The sequence below is a fragment of the Nicotiana tabacum genome, chromosome 18, assembly GCF_000715075.1.
Source record: "Nicotiana tabacum cultivar K326 chromosome 18, ASM71507v2, whole genome shotgun sequence".
Classification (NCBI taxonomy): domain Eukaryota; kingdom Viridiplantae; phylum Streptophyta; class Magnoliopsida; order Solanales; family Solanaceae; genus Nicotiana; species Nicotiana tabacum.
In genome coordinates this window covers 158,030,087-158,056,794 of record NC_134097.1, presented here as the reverse complement: position 1 = coordinate 158,056,794, position 26,708 = coordinate 158,030,087, and the positions used below count along the sequence as shown (strand labels likewise).

General features: G+C 40.3%; 1 protein-coding gene across 1 annotated transcript; it reads left to right on the top strand.

The window, feature by feature from the left end:
- On the top strand, positions 1 to 26,708 carry LOC107798850 (receptor-like protein Cf-9 homolog). Its single transcript, XM_075236469.1, has 4 exons — positions 1 to 155; positions 25,594 to 26,431; positions 26,521 to 26,593; positions 26,692 to 26,708. Exons 1-4 carry the CDS (start codon positions 1 to 3, stop codon positions 26,706 to 26,708), a joined length of 1,083 nt encoding a protein of 360 aa, XP_075092570.1.

The window sequence follows — 26,708 nt, the reverse complement described above, 5'->3', positions numbered from 1 at the left end:
ATGGAAGGGAAGAGATCGGCTACTATCATGCATGGCTGTTCATGGTGTAGGCTGGTCGTTTGTGATGTGAAGCTTCATCGGAGATGGCAGCTTTACAGTGGACGGAGGTCCGGCGACGACGACTGTTTGTTTGGTGTCTCTAATGGTTGCTTCAGGTCTTCAAGATTGGGTCCTCTAGGGTTTTATTTGAGGAAGATGATGAAGCGTGGCTGGGGGGTCGTTTTGTATTGTTGTTGAAAGAAAACAAGATTAGAAACGGGTGGGGTAAGGCAAGGTTGAAGACGATGACGCGCAGGGGGGTCTGTATGGTTCTGCGTCTTCAACATTCTCTCTTTCAGCTTTTGGGCGTTAGAATTCTTTTGTTAGGTTGAAGAAGGGGTAGAACGGGGGTGGTTTGAAGAAGATAGATGCGAGGGGGTGGGGGTCGTGAAGAAAACGACGCAGGGGGTGGTGTTCGTTCCCTGCGCAGCTGCTCGTCAGTTTTTTTTGTTTTTCAGCCCTCCCCGTTCTTTTCGTTCCTTTTTTATTTTATAGTCTAGGTTTTTGGTAGGGTTTTAGGTTTAGAGGTATGAGCCTAGGAATTATGGGCTTGACAATTGTGGGTTAGGTCCAAAATCAGGCCTAAGAATGGGTTGCTCGAGCCCAAGCTCTATTCTTTCGCTGCGAACGAGATTAAAAATACGGGCTCATTTGTTAATTATTCCTACTATTCAAATAAAACTAACCATTAAAATAAATCTTTTTTTTTCAAATTTCATATTAAAATAAAAATACGATACTATTGTTGTATATATTTTTTTAAGATTTTATTTTAGATTAAAAATGACTACAAAACATTAATGAATTTATTTTTGTGATTTTTTGTTTTCTTGTAATAAAATAAAGTAAAAGAGTCAAAATTTCTTAAATTATGTATATTGTGCCTAAATTAAATATTTTACGCTAATATAAAAAAAAACTTGGAGGGTCAAAAATCACATGTCTACAGCTGCCCTTCTTTGACTGGAAACGCGTAGAGTTTTTAGACAAAGACTGACTAGACAGGTTTTTTGACCCGACCCTTATTTGGAGAAACTAAAACTAAGAGAGCGGGGAATGTGACCGAGCCCAGGTATCTGGGCTGCCTACATATCCTTGGCTATAAAGGAATCAGGCCACGTGTAGTTCAAAGATGAGGAGATGACGGAGTATGCCGAGGTGGAGATCTGGTCGAGGTGCCATTCCGCCGAGGTTCCGATCCGCGATCCCTGTTATTAAATCAAAAATCAAATGAAAAAGACTAACAAAACCTTTCAACTACGAGTTACAAGGTTCCTATCTATAGGTCTTCTGAAGCTTGATCTTGAGTCTTGAATGGTTCTTCATGTAGACTTTAGATTTGAACCTTGGCGCTTGTTAGCTGCAGGTGCTAGCTCCTTCTTCTACAGCTTTTGGATCAATACCGGACATGTAGTGCTTGTGACTTCTACCATGTCTTAAGCAGTTCACATCTTTCATCAAACTCTGCATTTGGATTCACTTCTTGCCTTTGTCTCTTTTTCTTTATTGTGACTAACTTCTGTTGATCACCTCGGACTGTTGACTCGCATTCTTGCCGTGAGATTCATTAGTTGCTGACTTGAATTACAATCTAAGATGCTTTTCCATTTCTTCAGGTGGACGCCTGACTGTTGAACTCGAACCGTCTTCTCTTGTTACTTGACACTATTTTCCCTTGCACCTTAAATTATTTCCCCTGAAACCTGAACTGTCTTCCTTAGAAACTTGATTTGTCTCCCCTTGTTTTCCAGGTGGGCGCCTGATTACAACAAAATAGACAAAACAAAGAAATTTTCTGCCCCAGTTTGCACTAGGAAGATTTGTGAATTGTTAGCAAAATTGTAAACCACTTGTACTATTGATGCAATGATGAAATTAAACTAAAGAATAGACTAGGAAACTATAAACTAAGCTTGACTAAAGTAAAAACTGACCCTATTCTCCAGGCGGGGCTCCCTGACTGCTAACTTGAAATGTATTCCCTGCTCTCCAGGCAGGCTCCTGACTGCTGACGTGAAATGTATTCCTTGATCTTCAGGCGGGCTCCTGACTGCTGACTTGAAATGTATTCCCTTCTCTCCAGGCAGGCTCCTGATTGCTGGACTTGAAATGTATTCCCTGCTCTCCAAGCGGGCTCCTGACTTCAAGATAGACAAAATAAAGAGTTTGAAAGCTGAAACTTAAATTGTACTCCCTTGTTCTCCAGGTGGGCTCCTGACTGCTGCGCTTGGACGGAGGTCCGGCGACGACGACTGTTTGTTTGGTGTCTCTAATGTTGCTTCAGGTCTTCAAGATTGGGGTCCTCTAGGGTTTTATTTGAGGAAGATGATGAAGCATGGCTGGGGGGTCGTTTTGTATTGTTGTTGAAAGAAAACAAGATTAGAAACGGGTGGGGTAAGGCAAGGTTGAAGACGATGACGCGCAGGGGGGTCTGTATGGTTCTGCGTCTTCAACATTCTCTCTTTCAGCTTTTGGGCGTTAGAATTCTTTTGTTAGGTTGAAGAAGGGGTAGAACGGGGGTGGTTTGAAGAAGATAGATGCGAGGGGGTGGGGGGTCGTGAAGAAAACGACGCAGGGGGTGGTGTTCGTTCCCTGCGCAGCTGCTCGTCAGCTTTTTTTTGTTTTTCATCCCTCCCCGTTCTTTTCGTTCCTTTTTTATTTTATAGTCTAGGTTTTTGGTAGGGTTTTAGGTTAAGGGGTATGGGCCTAGGAATTATGGGCTTGACAATTGTGGGCTAGGTCCAAAATCAGGCCTAAAAATGGGTTGCTCGAGCCCAAGCTCTATTCTTTCGCTGCGAACGAGATTAAAAATACGGGCTCATTTGTTAATTATTCCTACTATTCAAATAAAACTAACCATTAAAATAAATCTTTTTTTTCAAATATCATATTAAAATAAAAATACGATACTATTGTTGTATATATTTTTTTAAGATTTTATTTTAGATTAAAAATGACTACAAAACATTAATGAACCTATTTTTGTGATTTTTTGTTTCCTTGTAATAAAATAAAGTAAAAGAGTCAAAAATTTCTTAAATTATGTATATTGTGCCTAAATTAAATATTTTACGCTAATATAAAAAAAATCTTGGAGGGTCAAAAATCACATGTCTACAGCTGCCCCTCTTTGACTGGAAACGCGTAGAGTTTTCAGACAAAGACTGACTAGACAGGTTTTTTGACCCGACCCTTATTTGGAGAAACTAAAACTAAGAGAGCGGGGAATGTGACCGAGCCCAGGTATATGGGCTGCCTACATATCCCTGGCTATAAAGGAATCAAGCCACGTGTAGTTCAGAGATGAGTGAGATGACGGAGTATGCCGAGGTGGAGATCTGGTCGAGGTGCCATTCCGCCGAGGTTCCGATCCGCGATCCCTGTTATTACATCAAAAATAAAATGAAAAAGACTAACAAAACCTTTCAACTACGAGTTACAAGGTTCCTATCTATAGGTCTTCTGAAGCTTGATCTTGAGTCTTGAATGGTTCTTCATGTAGACTTTAGATTTGAACCTTGGCGCTTGTTAGCTACAGGTGCTAGCTCGTTCTTCTACAGCTTTTGGATCAAGACCGGACATATAGTGCTTGTGACTTCCACCATGTCTTAAGCAGTTCACATCTTTCATCAACCTCTGCATTTGGATTCACTTCTTGCCTTTGTCTCTTTTTCTTTATTGTGACTAACTTCTGTTGATCACCTCGGACTGTTGACTCGCATTCTTGCCGTGAGATTCATTGGTTGCTGACTTGAATTGCAATCTGAGATTCTTTTCCTTTTCTTCAGGTGGACCCCTGACTGTTGAACTCGAACCGTCTTCTCTTGTTACTTGACACTATTTTCCCTTGCACCTTGAATTATTTCCCCTGAAACCTGAACTGTCTTCCTTAGAAACTTGATTTGTCTCCCCTTGTTCTCCAGGTGGGCGCCTGATTACAACAAAATAGACAAAATAAAAAAAATTTCTGCCCCAGTTTGCACTAGGAAGATTTGTGAATTGTTAGCAAAATTGTAAACCACTTGTACTATTGATGCAATGATGAAATTAAACTAAAGAATAGACTAGGAAACTATAAACTAAGCTTGACTAAAGTAAAAACTAACCCTATTCTCCAGGCGGGGCTCCCTGACTGCTAACTTGAAATGTATTCCCTGCTCTCCAGGCAAGCTCCTGACTGCTGACGTGAAATGTATTCCTTGCTCTTCAGGCGGGCTCCTGACTGCTGACTTGAAATGTATTCTCTTCTCTCCAGGCAGGCTCCTGATTGCTGGACTTGAAATGTATTCCCTGCTCTCCAGGCGGGCTCCTGACTTCAAGATAGACAAAACAAAGAATTTGAAAGCTAAAATTTAAATTGTACTCCCTTGTTCTCCAGGCGGGCTCCAGACTGCTACGCTTGAAAGTATTCCCTGCTCTCTAGGCGGGCTCCTGACTTCAACTTGAAATGTATTTCCTGCTCTCCAGGCGGTCTCCTGACTTTAACATAGACAAAACAAAGAGTTTGAAAGCTAAAACTTAAATTGTACTCCCTTGTTCTCCAGGCGGGCTCCTGACTGTTGCGCTTGAAAGTATTCCATGCTCTCCAGGCGGGTTCCTGACTTCAACTTGAAATGTATTCCTTGCTCTCCAGGCGGGCTCCTGACTTCAACATAGACAAAACAAAGAATTTGAAAGCTAAAATTTAAATTGTACTCCCTTGTTCTCCAGGCGGGCTCCTGACTTCTGCGCTTGAAAGTATTCCCTGCTCTCCAGGCGGGCTCCTGACTTCAACTCGAAATGTATTCCCTGCTTTTCAGGCGGGCTCCTGACTTCAAGATAGACAAAACAAAGAATTTTAAAGCTAAAATTTAAATTGTACTCCCTTGTTCTGCAGGCGGGCTCTTGACTGCTGCGCTTGAAAGTGTTCCCTGCTCTCCAGGCGGGCTCCTGACTTCAACTTGAAATGTATTCCCTGCTCTCCAGGAGATCTCCTGACTTCAACATAGACAAAACAAAGAGTTTGAAAGCTAAAACTTAAATTGTACTTCCTTGTTCTCCAGGCGGGCTCCTGACTGCTGCGCTTGAAAGTATTCCCTGCTCTCTAGGCAGACTCCTGACTTCGATTGAAATGTATTCTCTGCTTTCCAGCCGGGCTCCTGACTTCAACATAGACAAAACAAAGAATTTGAAAGCTAAAACTTAAATTGTACTCCCTTGTTCTCCAGGAGGGCTCCTGACTGCTGCGTTTGAAAGTATTCCCTGCTCTCCAGGCAGGATCCTGACTTCAACTGGAAATGTATTCCCTGCTTTCCAGGTGGTCTTCTGACTTCAACATAGACAAAACAAAGAATTTGAAATCTAAAATTTAAATTGTAATCCCTTGTTCTCCAGGAGGGCTCCTGACTGCTGCGCTTGAAAGTATTCCCTGCTCTCCAGGCGGGCTCCTGACTTCTAACTTGAAATGTATTCCCTGCTCTCCAGGCGGGCTCCTGACTTTAACTTGAAATGTATTCCCTGCTCTTCAGGCGGGCTCCTGACTTTAACAAAACAGAAAAAGACAAAGAAAATTTTCTGCCCCAGTTTGGTGGTTGGGGACAGATGTGGTTGTAAAACTAAATCATATTACCAAGTATTACTAAGGATTTGAAAGCTAGGTCCCATTATTCAGGAGGGTCCTGCAAACTCTTGACTAAATTACAATTTAAAATCTAAGTTATATCTTCTACAGGTGTGACTTCTGCTAAATCTTGCTATCTAAGAGGATCATTAAACTACCCCCATTATCCAGGAGTGTCCTGAAAATCAAAAGTCCAATTTTATCTTAAGAGTGACAACTTTTATGGCTGAATTATACTACCCTACAACAGGCTTTACGCTAAATGTCGTTATCTAATCGAAATCTTAAAGCTAAGTCTCATTATTCAGGAGGGTCCTGAAAACTTTTAATTGATTCTTATATCAAACATGCAAACTTCTAAATCAACTTATATTCCTTTAGGATACATTTATGCTAGATTATGCTATTTCTGAACTTTAAACTAGGTCCCATTTTCCAGGAGGGTCCTAAAAATAAAAAATTAAACCTGTTTGGTGACTGCCTTTCTCCACGGAGGGTTTCTCCGAAACAACCGAAATTTCCTGCCCCTATTTTAATCAAAGAAAAATTTTGTCAGTTTACAATGTAGTGGTTGGTTTATGGCCTTGACTTTGAGGCGGTTTCTCCTTCATTTCTCATGATAACTGATTTCCCCTCGAGGACCTTGCTTGCTTATGGACTAGCCACTTTCTCTACCATCCTTATCACAGAAAATGCCCCTTCTCCGTTCAGACCCAATTCCTTCTGTCTGTTGCACTGCTCATGAACTGAAATTTACCAACCTTTGTGTTTTACCGAAAATACCTTTGATCCGTTCACCTAACACCCTCCATATGTTGCATCGTGCTCTTGTGTTGACGTGTACTGCACCTTTGTGTTTCTCATGAATTCCAAAGCACGACAATTGCCACCCACTCATCGCGCATGTTGTTTTTATTGACTTAAACCACTGGCCCTGGCTTTGAGGTCTGTTTCTCCTTCACTTGTCGCGATAAATTTGATTTCTGCTTGGAGAACCTCGCTTGTCACTGATTAAACACCTTTTGTCGATCTTACCACAGAAAATACCTTTGATCCGTTCACCAAACCCCTCCATCTTGTTGCATTGTTTATGAATTGATATGTACCAAACCGTCGTGTTTCATCGAAAATACCCTTGATCCGTTCGCCTAACACCCTCCATCTGTTGCATTGTTCCTGAATTGATGTGTACCAAACCTTAGTATTTCACAAGGGATCCCAAAGCATGTTGATTATTACCAGCTCAATGCGCTTGTTGTTCTTTCCTGACTTATGACACTTTGATGTACTGGCTAGATCCCGTTTTGTGCAATTGTAAAGCTGGTGGCAAATTTTGAAGTCATTTCTCACTTGTTCTGACCAAACAGACTTAGGAATAGGAAGTAAACAAGACAAATGGAACAGAGTAAAGGGCAAAGGAAAGAGATGATTCCTAACAAAAGAAAACTACAAAGTAGAAACCTATTAGATGTGGATACCAACTCTAATGACCATGACATGCACTTGTAGCCTATTCTGTTGAACAAGTCTGATGTTCAACCCCTGTTATACCTCTAAACCATGAAACTGGGCTTCAATGCTCCGATCATCCAATCTGATTCACAATCCTTATTCGACTTGTAGTTCCCGAAGGATTTTCACCATCAAGCCTCTCTCATTTTGTTCTTTCTCTCAACTTACCGTCGCCTTACGGTGCCCGCGAGGGTTTTCACCAATAAGACTCTCTCATTTTTGGATTTCTCTCAGCTTCCGTTGCCCTACGGTGCCCATGAGGGTTTTCACCAATAAGACTCTCTCATTTTCATTATTTTTCTGCTTGGACCAGAGTGTTGCCCCTGATATGAATTACCTCTCCTTGCTTGACTTGGCATTCCTCAAAGACTAATCGGAAGGTCTTTCTTTGGACTGTAACGTGGGCTTTTGGATAGGGTTAAAAAAAGAAAGGATATCAAAGGCTCAAAACAATTCACATGGGTTCAAAATTACAACATTCGGAATCAGATTTCTTACAACAACCACAACTTCTGCCCCAGTTTCTTGCTTGGGGACTTTTAGATTTTTATTTTGATGAGACCGAACCGTGAGGCTACCTACATATTCTTAAAAGGAATCAGGTTGAACGTAGTTCATGACATAGGAATTACTTTGTTGTTGTGATTTTCTTTTTTCTCTTTTTTTCTTTCTCTTTTTTTGCTTTCTTTTTCTCTTTTTGTTGTTTTTTTCTTCTATTTTTTCCTTTTCATTATTTTCTTTCTCTTCTCTTTTTTTTTTCTTTTTTTTTCTCTTTTTTTCTCTTTTTTTTTTCAATTTTCATTTTTTTCTCTCCCTTTTCGTTCTTTTCTTTTCTCCTTTTCCTTTACTTATCTTTCACGTTTGGGTTTCTGATCTTTGCTACTGATTCCGAAAGAGGGGTATGAAAGAAAATAAACAAGGCTCAGAGGGGTAACGAAGGATAAGGTGTTTAGATAACAGAACAAAATACCTTCGTCATTCCAATCTTCAAAACATGCCAAGTACAAAAAACACAATTAAACAAACCAAGAAAAACATTCGTAACATCTTTTGATTGTGCCAGACTTGATGACCATATCCACACATTCGCCTTCTACATCTATTACATACAAAGCGCAATTGGACAACACTCTCACTACCACGAACGACCCCCTACAAATTTGGGCAAACTTGCCGTTATCTTCACCCGATGCAGCATGATGCATTTCAATAGTGTTTGTTTTGTTCTATCTGCCCCAATTTCACACGATTCGGGCTTGAAGTGATCTCAAAATGCCTTCACTTATTTCCCTCCAATGTCCCTACATCTTCAACATTGTTTCGTTTCTTCGTGACTAAATTGATTTTTAAAACCAGGTTGAGAATTACGCATGCATGTCATGTCACTAGAGTCAATCAGGAAAAGAACTATAAAAATAAAAGGGAACTAAATGAAAATGACTAGAAATTACAGAAAACAAAAAATTGCATTAGATAGATGGTGAAAGGGTTTGAACAATAAAACAAGCAAACTAAACTGGGTTACAACCCTGGAATAACCTAGACAACACTAAACGAGTTACTAGGAAAAATAAACTAGGAAAAATAAATGATAGAAGGATTTGAGTCACAAGACGATGTCCGGATTACAATCCTGCAATAACCCGGACAACAAAAATGACAACAAACTAAACCACCAAAAGCTCCTCTCCGGCTGACCAAGAACTAGAGCGTCTTTCCAATTACCAAGCATGGTATCTTAGCCACTGAATTCTGCATCAGCAATACTAGGACCTTCACAAGTCTTCATCACATTATTCTTAACAAATTGCTTTTGGGTTCCTTTTGCCGGCTCGTTCTTAAGATCAACCCCTGATACCGCTGAAAGCTTAATAGCACGTGGACCTCCAAGGCTCCCAGAAGAATTATCACATTCCTTTTCAGAATAAACCATACCCACCATATGCGTCTCATTATGCACATGCGATGGACTTTGGCTAGTGTTTACTGCATCTGGATTTTGTACGACAATGTCGCCTACATCAATAAGCTTTTAAATTGCTTTCTTCAGATTCCAACAATTCTCTATGTCATGCCCCGGGGCATCTGAGCAATATGCGCACCTTTGAAAAAAATCAAACTTCTTTGACAGAGGGTTTGACATTTTTATATGAATCGGCTTCAACATGTCCATTTGCTTCAACTTTTGGAACAAACTGGCATATTATTCTCCAATAGGGGTGAAAGCCTTTTCATTTTTCAGCAACCTCTCATTCTTAAATGCTTGATTGGGCCGGAAACCTAATCCATGGGGTTTTCGGCAGGCTTGTGGGGGAGGGTAAGACATTTGGGGAAGTGGTGTGGGCCATCACGAGCCTTGTGGGTATGGAGCATATGGTGGTGCATTGTGGACAAGGTACTGGGAAAGTGATGTACGACTTTGGGAGTTCTGTAGGGAGAAGTAGCATTGGGGAGGATTACAAGTATATCCAGGAGGTCGACATTGAGGCTGAAAGCGTTTAGCAAGAATGACCGCTGAACCCTGTCGTCGGCGGGGCTCACCAACATCTTTTCTATCAATGAGAAGGCTATCCCGAGCAATTTGTTCGTTCCATCTGAGCCAAAAATCCCTAAAACATTTCTTGGGTTTCTTTTCCATTTGAGATAGGGAGGTGCAGTCTGGGACAACACCTGATCTGTATTGAAAGTATCGAACAAAATCTTGAGCCATGTCACCCAATGTAGGCCACTTACCAACATCTTGACGATTATGCCATTCCAAAGCAGCCCCGGTCAGGCTGTCACTGAAGTATTCCATCAACAAATCATCTTTCTCGCCAACACTTCTCATTTCACTGCAATAATCCCTCAAATGGGCTACCGGATCTCAACACCCATCATACAAGTTAAATCTTGGCACTTTGAATCCTGCGGGCAGACGAACGTCATGGGACACAGACAGTTCTTTATAAGCCATGCTACCTTGGTCTCCCATTCCTTGCTTGTTCTTTAAGGACTGTTCCATGCCTTTCGGCCTCCTGGGTATCCCATCTCGCCATTTTCTTCCTGTGAACTTTTCATTTTCAACATGAGGCCCATTCCGCGGACCCGACTTTTATGAGTTGGGAACCTTGTGGGCAACCTCTGAGGGGTAATATTGGGCATCGTGAGCTTTGAGTGGGTGTTCATTATTGGGGATGGTGGATAAGACAAGAGGGCAATTTTTGGGAAAAGTAATTGGAAGATGAGTGATGGAGCTACTAGGGTAGTTGGGAAAGCCATGATAAGCGGGTGGATCTAGAGAGTATGGGGGATCATCTGGCACTGTGACCGGTGTTTTGGTAAGAGTAGTATTTAGAAAGCTAGGTGGTGGCGGGGGTGGTGCCTTCCCAATCATCCAAGCCTGATACATGTCCGCCATGTGTTGTCTTAACATCTTTACCTCTTCAACTAACCCATTGTCTTGTTCAAACAACTGCTTCCGGGCACCGGTATCAACTAACTTAGTTCTGTTGTTGTCTGCCATTGCCTTTTGACCTTATGTTGTAGAGAAGATTTACCACTTTTTAAAAAAACCACAAACCAACCACCCTTCTGCTATGAATATAACAAAATGAAGCCATCACATTAGCGTTAAGGCATTTAACATAAAATAATCTCACTTTATGTGCAATGCACCTAGCCACAGTTATTGGTTCTAAAATGACTTCGAGGGTACAACGGTCAGTTGGCATCATCCCAATTTGTTCATTTCAATCCTTTCTTTTCTTTGCTTTTCTAGCACCTCTTGGCTTGCCCATTTCCCTTCATTTCTCTTTTTTTTTTATCACCACTCTTTTCTTTCTCTCATATCTCACATCCCACAATTTCACCTTTTTTTTGTTTCCTTCTTTTTCCCCTTTTCCTTTTTTTCTTTTCTTTTAACAGTAAAAAATAATTCGATCAAACCCTATGTAGGTTGCCTACGTATCATGACCCCGCATGAATCAGATCTTTATGTAGTTCTAGAAGATCAGGAATAAAGGAAACAAACTAACGTTCTCTGTTTCTACCTTAATGACTCTGACGAGAAAAGGGAAATAAAAGAAACAAATCTCTTTTTTTGTTTTTGACTTTTCTAGACTTAATGTTCTATAACCTATTCTAAACTCAAGCTTACGAGCATATATTTTTCTTTTTTTTATTTTTTTTTGAAACAAACACTCCATGGGAAATTATTAAGGAAAACCCTAGAAGAGAACAAATTTTTTTTTTTTTGATTCTCTTTTTTTTAGGAAGAAGATCGAAAGAATAAAACACGGAAAAATATTTTGAATTTTCATTTGATATCCTAACGCAAGATTTCGAAGCAAGCAATGAAAAGGTAAAATAGAATGTTTTTGGATTTTAATTTTGATTGCCTAAAGGAAAAATTCTAATGATAAACAAAAGATAAAGTATGCTTTTTTTCTATGTACAATATCCTAAAGTTCTAATGCAGATAAAAATAATTTTTTTTCATCCTTCATTAATTTCCCCAAAGAAACACCTCAAAAGAAAATCTTTTTGGATTTTGGAATTAACACCTTAAAGAAAGCTTTTAAAGAAGTACTAAAATAAAATTCTCTCTTTTTTGTTTTGAATTTTGGTCCTAATATTCTAAAGGAAACATAAAATAATTCATTTTAAGTCCTAGATATTAATTGCCTAAAGGAGAAACAACCTCAAATTTTTTCATTTCTAGAATTAGTATTCTAAAGAAAACTTATAACGGAAATATAAAAATGCAACATCTCTTTTTTTGGATTTTTGAGTTACAACACATTTTTTCAAATATAAAACAGAAAATAACAATAATAAAAAGACTTGACATTACTATACAAAAGTAGAAAGTAAAAGACGATATAAAATGAGGAACAGACTCAAAACATAAAAATAAAACAAATCTCCTTAAGCAACTCCTGACTGAGCGATCCTGACCGGATGGTCACGGGGTGTCTGCCATGCTCAAACTTCGGTAAATAAATCCACACCTGTATGAGAAAACTTTAACCAATACTATGTGAGATAACAACACGCCCTATTAGACACATGCAAGACATAATTGGGACTATTTTTGCAAAATGACTTATTTGGTCAAAAGGTGGCTAGAAGTGCAAAATTTGGCTAAGACCTCGCAAAGCCAAGAACTTAAGATTTACTGGGAAGACCAGACCCTATGTGGGTTGCCTACGTATTCCGCCCCGAGAGACGAGAATCAGGTTCGCGTAGTTCGGACAAATTGGATACAGGCGAGAATAATAAAAAAACCACTAATTCATAGAAATCAAATTTTTTCTTGCTTTTTCTTGAAAAATGACGAAACATGCAAAATCTTTTTGGGTTTTCTTTTTTTTTTCGATTTTTGAAAAATGATATAGAGTGAAAAATCTTTTTGAAGTTTCCATGCTCTTTTTTTTCTTAATAAAATGGAACAAAAATATAATTGGCCCCTACTCGCTTCATCCTCACACTTCAACCTCTCTCTTTGTCTTTTTCTTCTTTCTTTTTCATTGTTTTTTTTTTCATTTCTTCATTTACCCTCAACTATCATTGGTCCGCCAAATGACCCTTTTACCCTTGAATAAATGCAACATGTAGCACATAAGATGCATCAGGATGGTCTTTTATTTTTTGGGGTATACCTGTCCTAGACGGACCCAACCCCTGTGTTGAGTCCCCAAAGTCAAATGCACATGATGCAAACAAACGTGCCTACTAGGGATCCGACATGAGGCTGAGTTATTCTAGGTTCAAAACCTGGGTTTATTGTTCTAGACCTGGCTTACCCGAGCGGACAGCTCGAGCCGAGGGGGGCAGCGTACCGGGAATACGGAAGCTTCACCGACTTTGCAACTTGTCCGAACCTCGTTCTAAATTTGGGATATGACTCCAATAGAAAAGAAGTCACACAAAGTGCACACTTCTTCATGATTTAGAAGGCTCAGAGAGAAGAGGGTTTTCACAATAATTTATATACAGTTCACGGAATATCAAAACGATAAAAGCAATCAATTAGCACATTAGGCCCAAATCATGTAACAAAATCAGATAATGAATAAAGCCAACTATAACAATTATTCTAAGCTCAAATTCTTGAACCCTGAACCAGAGATTCTGGGTTCGATTCCCCAGCAGAGTCGCTAGAGCTGTCACACCTCCTTTTTACTACACCCCGTAAAGGGTATAAATACAATAGAGTTTTTCCAATTAAAGGACAATCGAAACGGGATTTATTGTTTTAAAAAATTCAGAGTCGCTACTTGGGAGATTTATGGTGTCCCAAGTTACCGGTTGAATCTCGAATCAAGAAAAAATTGACTCTGTTTAACAGTCCGCGAACCAGAAATCCGAGTAAGGAATTTTGTTAATCCGGGAGAAGGTGTTAGGAATTCCCGAGTTCCGTAGTTCTAGCACGGTCGCTCAACTATTATATTCAGCTTAATTATCTGATTTTAAACAATCATGAACCTATGTGCAAATTTTAGCTGTTAACCGCTTTTATTCCATTTGAAGCAGATTGAACGTCGTTTAAAACATGTCTTTGGATCGCGCCACATGAAATGCACCCGCAATCCGGAACACATTTTATTCAACGTTTTGGGATTTGGATTTGGGTCACATGAAATGCACACCCGAACCCCTTTAATCTAATTTGACGTAGTTCAGTCAACGAATAACAACCCAATCTCTGCACCGTGACAAAGTCATGTTCAACTATAACCAATTCGAGTGACATGGAAGTAGATAACTATGTGAACAAATTAAAAACTGGAAATAATAACCAAATAGATCACAACATCAAATCGTCACATAGCCAATTGCTAGAATAAAAAGAGCAGAATCGAATGCAATGGCCATTAAGTCCAATGCAAAAAAAACAAAGAACGAATCTGATTTTAAAGAAACTATCCCTATGTCATCAAGCTTTTACACTCAATTTGCTGTCAATTACAAAGAGGAATTATCAAACAAACAGAGTCAATTACATGTCTTTATTGGCTTTTTCCTCCTCCATAGAAAATACACGTTAGAAAGATCCCCATGTAGCACTTTAAACACACATAAAATAACAACTCAAGAAGCTCAATTACACAAAGTTAGAATCAGTATTTTGTCACTAGGAATTTCTAATTATCTGGACGTTCTTTCAATTATAAAGGAATTTCACAAAGTCAAAACCAAATAATGTCCAATCTACTAAAATATCATATTTATGACATCAAGCTAATTTGGGCAACCAATAGAGATAACACATTTAATTTCAATATTCAAGCCATTTATAAGATCAAGCAGCACGATAAAAGAGATTAGAGGAACAAAGCAAGAGTTGGACCTCAAATGTACAACAACAAATCGTTTGGATCTCGCAGACCACGTACAAAGACCTCGACGAACAACCTTACCTCTGACAGTACCTTAATCGCAATTTTGAAACAGATTGAATGGATGATATCTGTAATAAACTAAGCGAAGCTTGAAACCATATTCATGTGCCTCTCATACTCACAAAAACTCGATGAGTTTGCTACTGTCCCTTTCCCGTTCTGTGCGTGGATGTGGCTATATGTAAGTGTTTTCCGGCGAGAGGGAGATAAGTGTCGTGTTTTTCGTGACAGCATGGAAGGGAGGAGATCAACTACTATCGTGCATGGCTGTTCATGGTGTAGGCTGGTCGTTTGTGACGTGAAGCTTCGCCGGAGATGGCAGCTTTACAGTGGACGGAGGTCCGGCGACGGCGACTGTTTGTTTGGTGTCTCTAATGGTTGCTTCAGGTCTTCAAGATTGGGGTCCTCTAGGGTTTTATTTGAGGAATATGATGAAGCATGGCTGGGGGGTCATTTTTTACTCCTGTTGAAAGAAAACCAGATCAGAAACGGGTGGGGGGAGGCAAGGTTGAAAACGATGACGCGCAGGGGGTCTGTATGGTTTTGCGTCTTCAACATTCTCTCTTTCAGCTTTTGGGCGTTAGAATTCTTTTGCTAAGTTGAAGAAGGGGCAGAACGGGGGTGGTTTGAAGAAGATAGACGTGAAGGGGTGGGGGTCGTGAAGAAGACGATGCAGGGGGTGGGGTTTGTTCCCTGCGCAACTGCTCGTCAGCTTTTTTTTGTTTTTCAGCCCTCCCCGTTCTTTTTGTTCCTTTTTTATTTTATAGTCTAGGTTTTTGGTAGGGTTTTAGGTTAAGGGGTATGGGCCTAGGAATTATGGGCTTGACAATTGCGGGCTAGGTCCAAAATTAGGCCTAAAGATGGGTTGCTCGAGCCCAAGCTCTATTCTTTCGCTGCGAACGAGATTAAAAATACGGGCCCATTTGTTAATTATTCCTACTATTCAAATAAAACTAACCATTAAAACAAATCTATTTTTGTATTTTCAAATATCATATTAAAATAAAAATACGATACCATTGTATATATTTTTTAAAGATTTTTTTTAGATTAAAAATGGCTACAAAACATTAATGAACCTATTTTTGTGATTTTTTGTTTTCTTGTAATAAAATAAAGTAAAAGAGTCAAAAAATTTTAAAATATCTATATTATGCCTAAATTAAATATTTTACGCTAATATAAAAAAATCTTGGAGAAGGTCAAAAATCACATGTCTACAGTTGCAAACACTAATTTGTGTTTAGTTGACTTTGGCTCTTCTTGAGAAAGAGAGCTTAAGTCTCTGAAATTGGTCCAACAAGGAATTGGGGCGTACTCAAGAGATTGATAGCTCCAATTGAAGGGTTAAACCTAGAGATAGTAATACCCGACTTGAACCTTGGTTGCTTATGCAAATTTGCTTACCCAATTGGTCTTGAGAAAGTCAATTCGAGCAAAATCACTCGAACCACCGAGAGGTGTAGAGTGGGTAAAATCGTGCAACGATTATATCATACTCCCCAAATATGTCAATCATGCCTTAGACTCAAGTATCCGTCAATTGACCACCTAGGCGAAAGTCACTACCCTAGTGCCTTTTAACCATTTGAACAACTCGCAATAGTTTACTCTTTGCTAATTCTAGTTTAATTATGCATTGTAGTTTATATGATTAGAAGTAAATCAAAACCCAAAAATGTTTAGAAGTGCAATTTGGAACACATACACAACTCTCGATTAGATAGACACCCAACTCCAACTTCTAGCTCCCTGTAGAAATCGATCCCGACCTTAATCGGGTAAAAGCTGCTTCGACCCTCTCTCGCTACTCAATAGTAGTGCAGGTTTGGCCTCGATCACTACGCTGTACAAAGTCTGTCCTGAATGATCTTAACCTTATCCAAGGCATCCTGTACTAAATTTGTACCCAATAACCGAGCCTCCCCTGACGCAAACCACCCAACTGAGATTGACACCGTCTACCATATAATGCCTCGTAAGGAGCCATCGGGATGCTCGACTTATAGTTGTTGTTGTAGGAAAACTCCGCTAATGGCAAGAACTGATCCCAAGAACCTCCAAAATCAATAACACAGGCGCAGAGCATATCCTCCAAAATCTGAATAGTACGTTTGGACTGTTCGTCCGTCTGAGGATGAAATGTTGTGCTCAGCTCGACCCGCACACCCAACTCACGCTGTACTACCCTCCAAAAATGTGAGGTAAACTGCGTACCCCAATCAAAAATGATAGACACGGGCACACTATGAAGTCGAACGATCTCACGTATATAAATCTCTGCCAATTACTCCGAAGAATAGGAAACTGCCACAGGAATGAAATGCGCTGACTTAGTCAGCCTATCCATAATAACCCAAACTGCGTCGAACTTCCTTTGAGACTGTGGGTGTCCAGCAATGAAATCCATAGTGATACACTCCCACTTCCACTCAGGAATATCTATCTTCTGAAGCAAACCACCAGGTTTCTGATGCTCGCACTTTACTTGCTGTCAATTTAAACACCGAGCTACATATGCAACAATATCCTTCTTCATCCTCCTCCACCAATAATGCTATCGCAATTCCTGATACATCTTAGGCGGTTCCAGGATGAATAGAATATTGGGAACTATGTGCCTCTTCTAGAATCAACTTACGAACCCTATCCACATTGGGCATGCAAACACGAACCTGCATCCTCAAAACTCCATCATCTCCAACTGTAACCTGCTTGGCATTACCATGCCACACTATGTCCCTAAGGACAAACAAATGAGGGTCATCATACTGCCTATCTCTGATGCGCTCAAACAAGGAAGATCGAGCAACTGTGCAAGCTAAAACACAGCTGGGCTCAGTAATATCCAACCTCATGAACTGATTGGCCAAGGCCTGAACATCTAATGCAAGCGTCTCTCACCGAATGGAATATACGCAAGGCTGCCCATACTGGCTAATTTCCTATTCAAAGCATCAGCCACCGCATTGGCCTTCCCGGGATGATACAAGATGGTGATATCATAGTCTTTCAATAGCTCCAACCACCTTCTCTGCCTCAAATTGAGCTCCTTTTTCTTGAACAAGTACTGCAGGCTCTTATGATCCGTGAACACCTCACACAACACGCCATATAAATAGTGCCTCTAAATCTGCAGTGCGTGAACAATGGCTGCCAGCTCCAAGTCATGAACATGACAATTCTTCTTGTGAATCTTTAGCTGCCGCGAAGCATATGCAATAACCTTGCCACCCTGCATCAATACCGCACCCAGTCCAATATGAGATGCATCACAGTATACTGTATAAGGCCCTGAACCTGTGGGCAATACTAACACTGATGTCGTAGTCAAAGCTGTCTTGAGCTTCTGAAAGCACGCCTCACACTCGTCCAACAATCTGAACGGGGAACCTTTCTGGGTCAATCTAGTCATCAGGGCTGCTATAGTTGAAAACCCTTCACAAACCGACGGTAATAACCCGCCATACCCAAGAAACTACGGATCTCTGTGGCTGAAGTAGGTCTAGGCTAGTTCTGAACGGCCTCAATCTTCTTAGGATCCACCTGAATACCCTCTACTGATACAACGTGACCCAAGAAAGCAACTGAACTCAACCAAAACTCATATTTTGAAAACTTAGCATATAACTTGCTGTCTCTCAAAGTCTGAAGAATGATCCGAAGATGCTGCTCGTGCTCCTCTCGACTACGAGAGTATCAAGATATCATCAGTGAATACAATCACAAAGAAATCCAGGTAGGACTTGAACACTTGGTTCATCAAATCCATAAATGTTGTCGGGGCATTTGTCAACCCAAATGACATCACTAGAAACTCATAATGCCCGTATAGAGTCCGAAAAGCTATCTTAAGGACATCGGATGCCCTAATCCTCAACTGATGGTAGCCAAACCTCAAATTGATCTTCAAAAACACTTTGGCACCCTGAAGCTGATCAAATAAGTCATCAATTCTTGGTAATGGATACTTGTTCTTGATAATGACTTTGTTCAACTACCGATAGTCTATGCACATCCTCATCGATCCATCCTTCTTCTTTACAAACAACATCGACGCACCCCAAGGAGAGAGACTGGGTATAATAAAGCCCTTATCAACAAGATCTTGTAACTGCTCCTTTAATTCTTTCAACTTTGGCAGGGCCATACGGTATGGCAGAATGGAAATGGGCTGAGTTCCCAAAGCCAAATCAATCCGAAAGTCAATATCCTCGTCGGGTGGAATCCTCGGCAGGTCTATAGGAAATACCTCCAGAAACTCTCAAACAACTGGTACAGAATCCATGGAAAGAACCTCCGCACTAGAATCACGGACATAAGCCAAATAAGCTAGACAACCCTTCTCGACCATATACCGAGCCTTCATACAAGAAATAATCGTGTTGGTAGAATGACCAGGAGTCCCTCTCCACTTTAATTGAGGCAACCCCAGTAAGGCTAAGGTCACTGTATTATAATGAAAGTCCAATATAGCATGATAAGGTGACAACCAATCCATTCCCAAAATGACGTCGAAATCAACCATATCGAGAAGTAGGAGATCTACACGAGTCTCAAGACCCCCAATAACAACCACACACGAACAATAGACATGGTCTACAACAATAGAATCCTCCACAGGTGTGGAAACACACACATGGGCACTCAAAGAATCATGTGGCACAACCAAATATGAAGCAAAATAGGATGACACATATGAATAAGTAGATCCTAGATCAAATAATACTGAGGTATCCCTACTGCAAATTGAAACCGTACATGTGATAACCGCGTTAGATGACTCAGCCTCAGGCCTAGTTAGAGCATAACATCGGGGCTGAGCCCCACCATTCTGACTACATCTCAAGGATGGGCCCTGTCTGGCTGGCCTCCACCTCTAGGGGCCTGACCTCCACCTCTAGCTATCTGTCTCCTACCTCTACCTGGCTGAGCAAGCGGTGGAACACCCAATGCTAGGACCATGGCACGAGAACCCTGATGTTGAGAACTGCTCGATGCTCAAGAGCAATACCTAGCAATGTGCCCCGGATCACCGCAAGTATAACAGGACTTCAGCTGATGTGGTTGATGACCCTGAAACTAACCCTGGTGGCTTGAGTAACTACCTTGAAAACTCTAAAGCGGAGGTGCACTAATAGGAGCTAGTGGTGCACTGTAGGCTAGTTGATCGGGATACGACATACGAGGACCACGACCGCCTGAAGCACCGTGAGAAGTCTGAAGTGCTGAATAAAACAGCTTGGGAGGATGGCCTCTGCCAAAAGTACCATGGCCTCCAGATGAGGCCCCACTGAATCCACCGGAGTGACGAGGCCTCTTGTCAGATCCCTGACCACTCTCTTGAGCTAAAACCATCTCAACTCGTCTGGCCACATTGGCCGCATCCTAGAAAGAAATCTTGCTCCTTGTCTTCTTAGCCATCTACAATCTGATAGGCTGAGTGAGTCCCTCAATAAACCTCCTCACTCACTCTCTCTCGGTGGGGAGTATAAGAAGAGCATGAAAGGCCAAATCAATAAAGGAGGTCTCGTACTGGGTAACGAACATGCTGCCTTGCTAGAGATACTCGAACTGCCTGTGATAGTCCTCTCTAAGAGTAACAGGAAGGAACTTCTCAAGAAATAACTAAGAGAACTGGTCCCAAGTCAAAGCAGGTGACCCAGCTGATATGGACAAACAAAAATCCCTCCACCATTTCTTGGCGGAACTTGGCAAACGAAAGGCAGCAAAGTCGACCCCATTGGTTTCTACTATCCCCATGTTGCGTAACACCTCATGACAACTGTCTAGATAGTCTTGGGGATCCTATGAAGATGTACCGTCATAGGTAGTAGTGAAAAGCTTGGTAAACCTATCCAATCTCCACAAAGCCTCAGAAGACATAGCTAATTCATCGCCGGTCTATGCTGCAACACTCAACGGTACTACCCCAACTGGCTGAGCTAGTAGAGTCTGAAACTGGGGAGCCAGCTGCTCCGAAGTGTGAGTAGCGGGAGTCTGGGCTCCTCCCCCAGCTTGGGAGATGGCTGGTGTTATAGGGAATGTGCCAATTTGAGCAACACCCTCCATAAGGCCCACTAGGCGGACCAAAACATCCTGAAGCACTGGGGTGGCTATAAACCCCTCTGGAACCTGAGTTGGTCCGGCAGGAACTGTTTGGGCCGAAACCTCATCATCAAACTCCACCTGAGGCTCCACTACTGGTGCTGCTGCTCGAGCTCTGGGCTGGGCCCTACCCCTACCTCATCCTCTAGCACGGCCTCGACCCCTACCTCCCGTAGGAGCTGCCACTAGGGGCTCTGACTGTTGCTCGGCTGAAGAAGCGATACGTGTTCTCACCATCTGCGAAAGAACAAGAGTAGAGAGTTCAATTAGCACTGAGAGATCAAATCGCACGACAGAGAAGAATAGAAGTAAAATTGTTCCTAAACTCTGTAGCCTCTGGGGGATAAGCACAGACGTCTCCGTACCGATCTCTCGGACTCTACCTAGCTTGTTCGTGAATTGTGAGACCTAGGCAACCTAGTGCTCTGATACCAACTTGTCACGATCCGGATTTTCCACCATCGGGATCGTGATGTGCCTAACTTTTCAGAATGCTAGGCAAGCCAACAGATAAAGGATTAATATGCTAACCACTATCCAAATCAGTAAATAACAATAATTAAACCAAAATAGAGTAAAAAAGTGCGGAAATTCATAATAATCCAAATACTAATACACGACTATGCAAAATCTGGTGTCACAATCCACGAACTTCTAAGAGTCACGATAAATACCGGCTGAAAGAAAATACAATAGTTCTAGAATTAAAAGAAAACAAGAAAGCTAGGATAACTGGAAGGGGACTCCAGGGTCTGCGAATGTCGGTAGATCTACCTTGGGTCTCCAGTTGGACTGAAGGCAGCAACCCAACATTGATCAACACGGTCCAGTACCAAAATCTGCACAGAAAGTGCAGAGTGTAGTATCAGTACAACCGACCCCATGTACTGGTAAGTAACGAGCCTAACCTCGGCGAAGTAGTGACATGGCTAGGACAAGACACATATATAAACCTATGCAGTTAAGCAATATACGTGCATAATAACAAATAATAGAAATTAAACACATATTAACGGGAGGGGGAAAAACATGCTGAGGGGAGTACGAGATCATGAGAATAGAACAGAAAGAAACACAGCAAAATAAGTGCACGATACCACCCTTCGTGCTTTTACTCTCGTTTTCACCATAACAAAAAAATGAATAATGATAATGAATATAAAATGGCACGGCATCACCCTTCGTGCTTTATACTCTTCCTCACATGATAATAAATATACAATGGCACGACATCAACCTTCGTACTTTACACTCTTCCTCAAATGATAATAAATATGCAATGGCACGGCATCACCCTTCGTGCTTTACACTCTTTCTCACCTAAACAACATAACAACCGGGCAATAGAATTATTAATAACAAGACCCATATCATATTTAGTTTTCCAATGTCAACCTCAACTTCGAGTCAATACTCAACAAATATCCAATTCCAGTAAAACACGATAAGAATTGTTCAACATGAAGAATAACCAGTTTAAGCATGAACAATACGAATAAAAAATACAATAACCATAAGAATAAGACTCACTCTCATGCTATGACCCGACAACAACATATAGGTACTCGTCACCTCACCTATACGTCGTACTCAACAACCAAACCCATAGTAAATAGACAACAATACTTATTCCCTCAAGCTAAGGTTAGCCCCAACCGTTACCTCGCTACCGCGGCCAAACTCAAAGCTCAAACACCGTTTTTCCTCTAGATTCCACCTCCAATCCACTCGTATCTAGTCATAATTAACTTAATAACATCAATTATTGCTAAAGAAATCGATTCTGATGCATAATTATAATTTTTCAATATTTTTCCCAAAAAGCCAAAAACCGACCCTAGGCCCGCTTGGTCAAAACTTGAGGTTCGGACCAAAACTCATTCACCTCGAGCCCAAATATGTAATTAGTTTCAGAATCTGACCCCAAATCGAGGTCTAAATTCTAATTATACAAAAATCCCTAATACTACCCAAATCCTCAATTTCCACCATAAAAACCCTAGATTTTAGGTTGAAAATTGATGAAATGCAATCGGTAATTGGAAGAAAGTAATTTAGAATCATTTACCAACACTTTGGGGAAGAAGTTGCCTCTTGAAAATCGCCTCTAAGTCTTCTAGTTTTTGAAAATATGAGAGAATGGCCTAATCCCATTTTTGGTTGTGTTCTTAAAACACTGGACATGCCTTATTCGCATTCGCGAGAGGCCTGTCGCGTTCGCGAAGCTCTGGCTCTATTGGCCTATGCGTTTGCGAGTTACCCATCGTGTTCGCAAAGGCATATCCCCCAGCCTCCGCGTTCGCGAGCCCAATGCTGCGTTCGCGATGAGTTAATTTCCCCTCCCCAAGGTCCCATGCTTCGCGTTCGCGCTAGACATGTTGTGTTCGCGAAAGGTAAATCCCCCCTGCTTCGCATTCGCGAAGAAGAATTTCCCCTGCCCCATTTTTACCTTTCGCGTTCGCGATACTACCTACGCGAACGCGAAGAAGGGCATATTAGAACAACTGCTGCAGCAAAATACCAGATTTTTCTAAGTCTAAAACATCCCGTAGCCTATACGAAACTTACCCGAGCCCTCCGAGCTCCAAACAAAACATGCACACAAGTCTTAAAGAATCCTAGGAACTTACTCGCGTGATCAAATCGCCAAAATAACACCTAGAACTACGAATTTAGCACCAAATTGCATGAAATTTTCAAGAAAGTTCAAAACTTCTATTTTCTCAACCAAAGGTCTGAATCACGTCAAATCAGTCTCGTTTCTCACCAAATTTCACAGATAAGATATAAATATCATAATGGACCTGTACCGGTCCCCGGAACCATAATACGGACCCGATATCAACAAGATCAATCATTATCCAAATTCTTAAAACATTTATAATTATAGCTTAACAATTTTCATCAAAAATTCATTTCTTGGGCTAGAGACCTCGGAATTCGATTATGGGTATACGCCCATGTCCTATATTTTACTACGGACCCACCGGGATCGACAAAATACGGGTTCGGATCCGTTTACCCAAAACGTTGACCGAAGTCAACAAAAATCAAATTTTTAGGCCAAAATTTATTATTTCCTTAATTTTTCACATAAAAGCTTTCCGGATATACGTCTGGACTGCACACACAAATCGAAGAGAGATAAAATGAGGTTTTCAAGGTTTCGGAACACGGAATCGAGTTCTAAAACAGAAGATGACCTTTTGGGTTATCATACTTAAACTCTTTTTGCATCAATCAAAATCAATTAACATAGTTTAATTTCACATAACTGATGATTCCTCTACAAACAAATACTAGTATGTATTTCAGATTCTGACAGTGAAAATAAACTAATATTCTGAGCATGATCTACAAAAACCTGTACTAGAAATACCATATAGGAATATTGTAACATTCTCATTACATCTTTACAACTACTATTTTGTTAAAGACTGACATTTTTTTTTTTATGAATTATTGACTTGTAAGTCAAGGTCTATGGAGTATGGACCAACCAGTACTCTTATCCCAACTAATCAAATTTCATTTATTTGAATTTTTGACTTGAAATGCTTTTGTCATGGTCCCTACACCAATTAATACTCTTAAAGCCTACATCTTTGTCCAATTACTTGATAAGCGCAGAGAAGATATGTGCATATATAAATTGACAACTCAAAATTTGATTGAAAATCACTAGGTGAGCTTCCTGGAATTGATTACTGCAAAGCAACAATAGTACATTTTCTTTGCTATATATACCTCAGAATTATTCAATAGAGGAACAAAGCAAAGATTTCTTGATTGTTTTGAATCTTTATAGTGCAGAAATGGATTATGAAAAACTTGCATTGTGTCTGCTATATGCCCTTCTCTGTAGACTTGCTTTCTACTCATTCTTACCTCATTTGTGCCCCAAAGATCAAGCTCTTGCTCTTCTACAATTCAAAAAAACGAGGACATGCTAAAAAAAACGAGGGATTTGCCAGGAAGACACTTGTAACATTTGCAACAGGGAAATTGAGGACATAGAACATATCTTCTTCCGTTGCAATTACTCGAGACAAACTGGGATCAAATCAATACAAAACATCCTTTTTCTCAGAATCCCGTAGGAAAAGATACCCTACATAATTGGCTTAAAAATCAACTCTTGTCCATGGTTTTTTTTAACAATTACCTACGCTGGGCAGACTTTCTCTCATTACTCCTATGGCATATATGGAACTTCAGAAATGGGATCCTCTTTCGAGGAATTAAATACCCTATCACCAAAAGTCAACCCATCAGTTAAGCCATGGAATTCTTATACATGGCAAAAAATAGTTGCTTAAAACCACCCAAGAAAACTATCCTTGTAAAATGGGAACCGCCCAACCCAGCTTTTATAAATTGAATATCGATGGCTCTTGTATGGGAAATCCAGGAGTGGGAGGAATAGGAGGGGTGTTTAGAGACGAAAGGGGTCGATGGATTTTAGGGTTCAATATGAGATTCGACCATGCTACTAGCATATATATGGAAATCTTGGCCCTCCTCCATGGAGTCAAACTAGCACTAACAGAAAAACTCTTTCCACTAGTAATAGAGACGGACTACTGTTTGGAACTATTAAACCTCCTAAAATCTAATAACTGTCTCTACCAAAATTTGATTGATGACTGCAGGTACCTATTACGGAAGGCGAATGATCCACAGCTGAAGCACGCAGAGAGGCTAATGGAGTAGCGGACCTGTTAGCTAAAAATGGTTGCAGCCTGGACACTTTTTGTACTTTGCAAACTTATGTTGTTCCGCCTGTTTTTGTTATTCATGTACTAAAAAGAAACAGTCTAGGCACTATGTTACCTAGACTGAGCTCTAGTTGTAATAATTCTTAGTTGTTGTTGTATGAATAAATCGTTTATTACCAAAAAAACACATAATTGGACAATTCAAGCAAATTTTAATACTGGAAACTCTCAGATTCATTAAATTGCATGGGAACAAGTTAGAGGGGAAAGTCTCAGGATCTTTGATCAATTGCAACTATTTGGAACTGCTTGATTTAGGTAAAAATGAGTTGAACGACACTTTCCCAAAATGGTTGGGAATCCTACCAAATTTGAAGATTTTAATTTTGAGATCAAATAAGTTGCATGGGTCCATCAGAGCTTCAAGAAATAGAAACTTGTTTTCACAACTTCAAGTTCTGGATCTTTCATCCAATGCATTTAATGGGAATTTACCAACAGTTTTTTTTGAGAATTTCCAAGCCATGAAAATAAATGATGAGAACATGAGTACACCAATGTATGTAGGATATGAATATTATTCTGTGACGATTACAACAAAAGGATTGAATCTTGTATTTGTTCAAGTTTTGACTACTAACATAGTTATCGATCTCTCAAAGAATGGATTTGAGGGTCAGATTCCAAGTTCTATTGGAGATTTCATTGGACTTCGTACGTTGAACTTGTCTCACAATGGCTTAGAAGGTCTTATACCAACATCACTACAATATTTATCTGTACTTGAATCATTGGATCTCTCATTTAACAAAATTGGTGGAGGAATTCCGCAACAACTTGTATCTCTCACATCACTTGAAGTCTTAAATCTCTCACACAATCATCTCATTGGATGTATCCCTAAAGGAAATCAATTTGATACTTTCGAGAACAATTCATACCAAGGGAATGATGAGTTACGTGGATTTCCACTCTCAAGAGGTTGTGGTAATGATGAAGTAACACAAGCGACAACTCCAGTTGTGCTAGATCAAGGAGAAGAAGATTCATCATTGATCAGTTGGCAGGCGGTTCTCATGGGTTACGGTTGTGGACTAGTTATTGGACTGTCTATAATATACATAATGTTGTCAACTCAAAATCCATTATGGTTTTCCAGGATGATTGTAAAATTGGAACAAAGAATCGTTACGAGAATGAAAAAACACAAGAAAAGATATTAGTGTGTCCAGGTATTCAACTTGATCTCTATGCAGCTTCTTTTGATTATCGATGTTTTATAATCTGACCATATTAACTCTAATTCTAAATTCATTTTGGAATACTGCAGGTTTACCATATGAATAA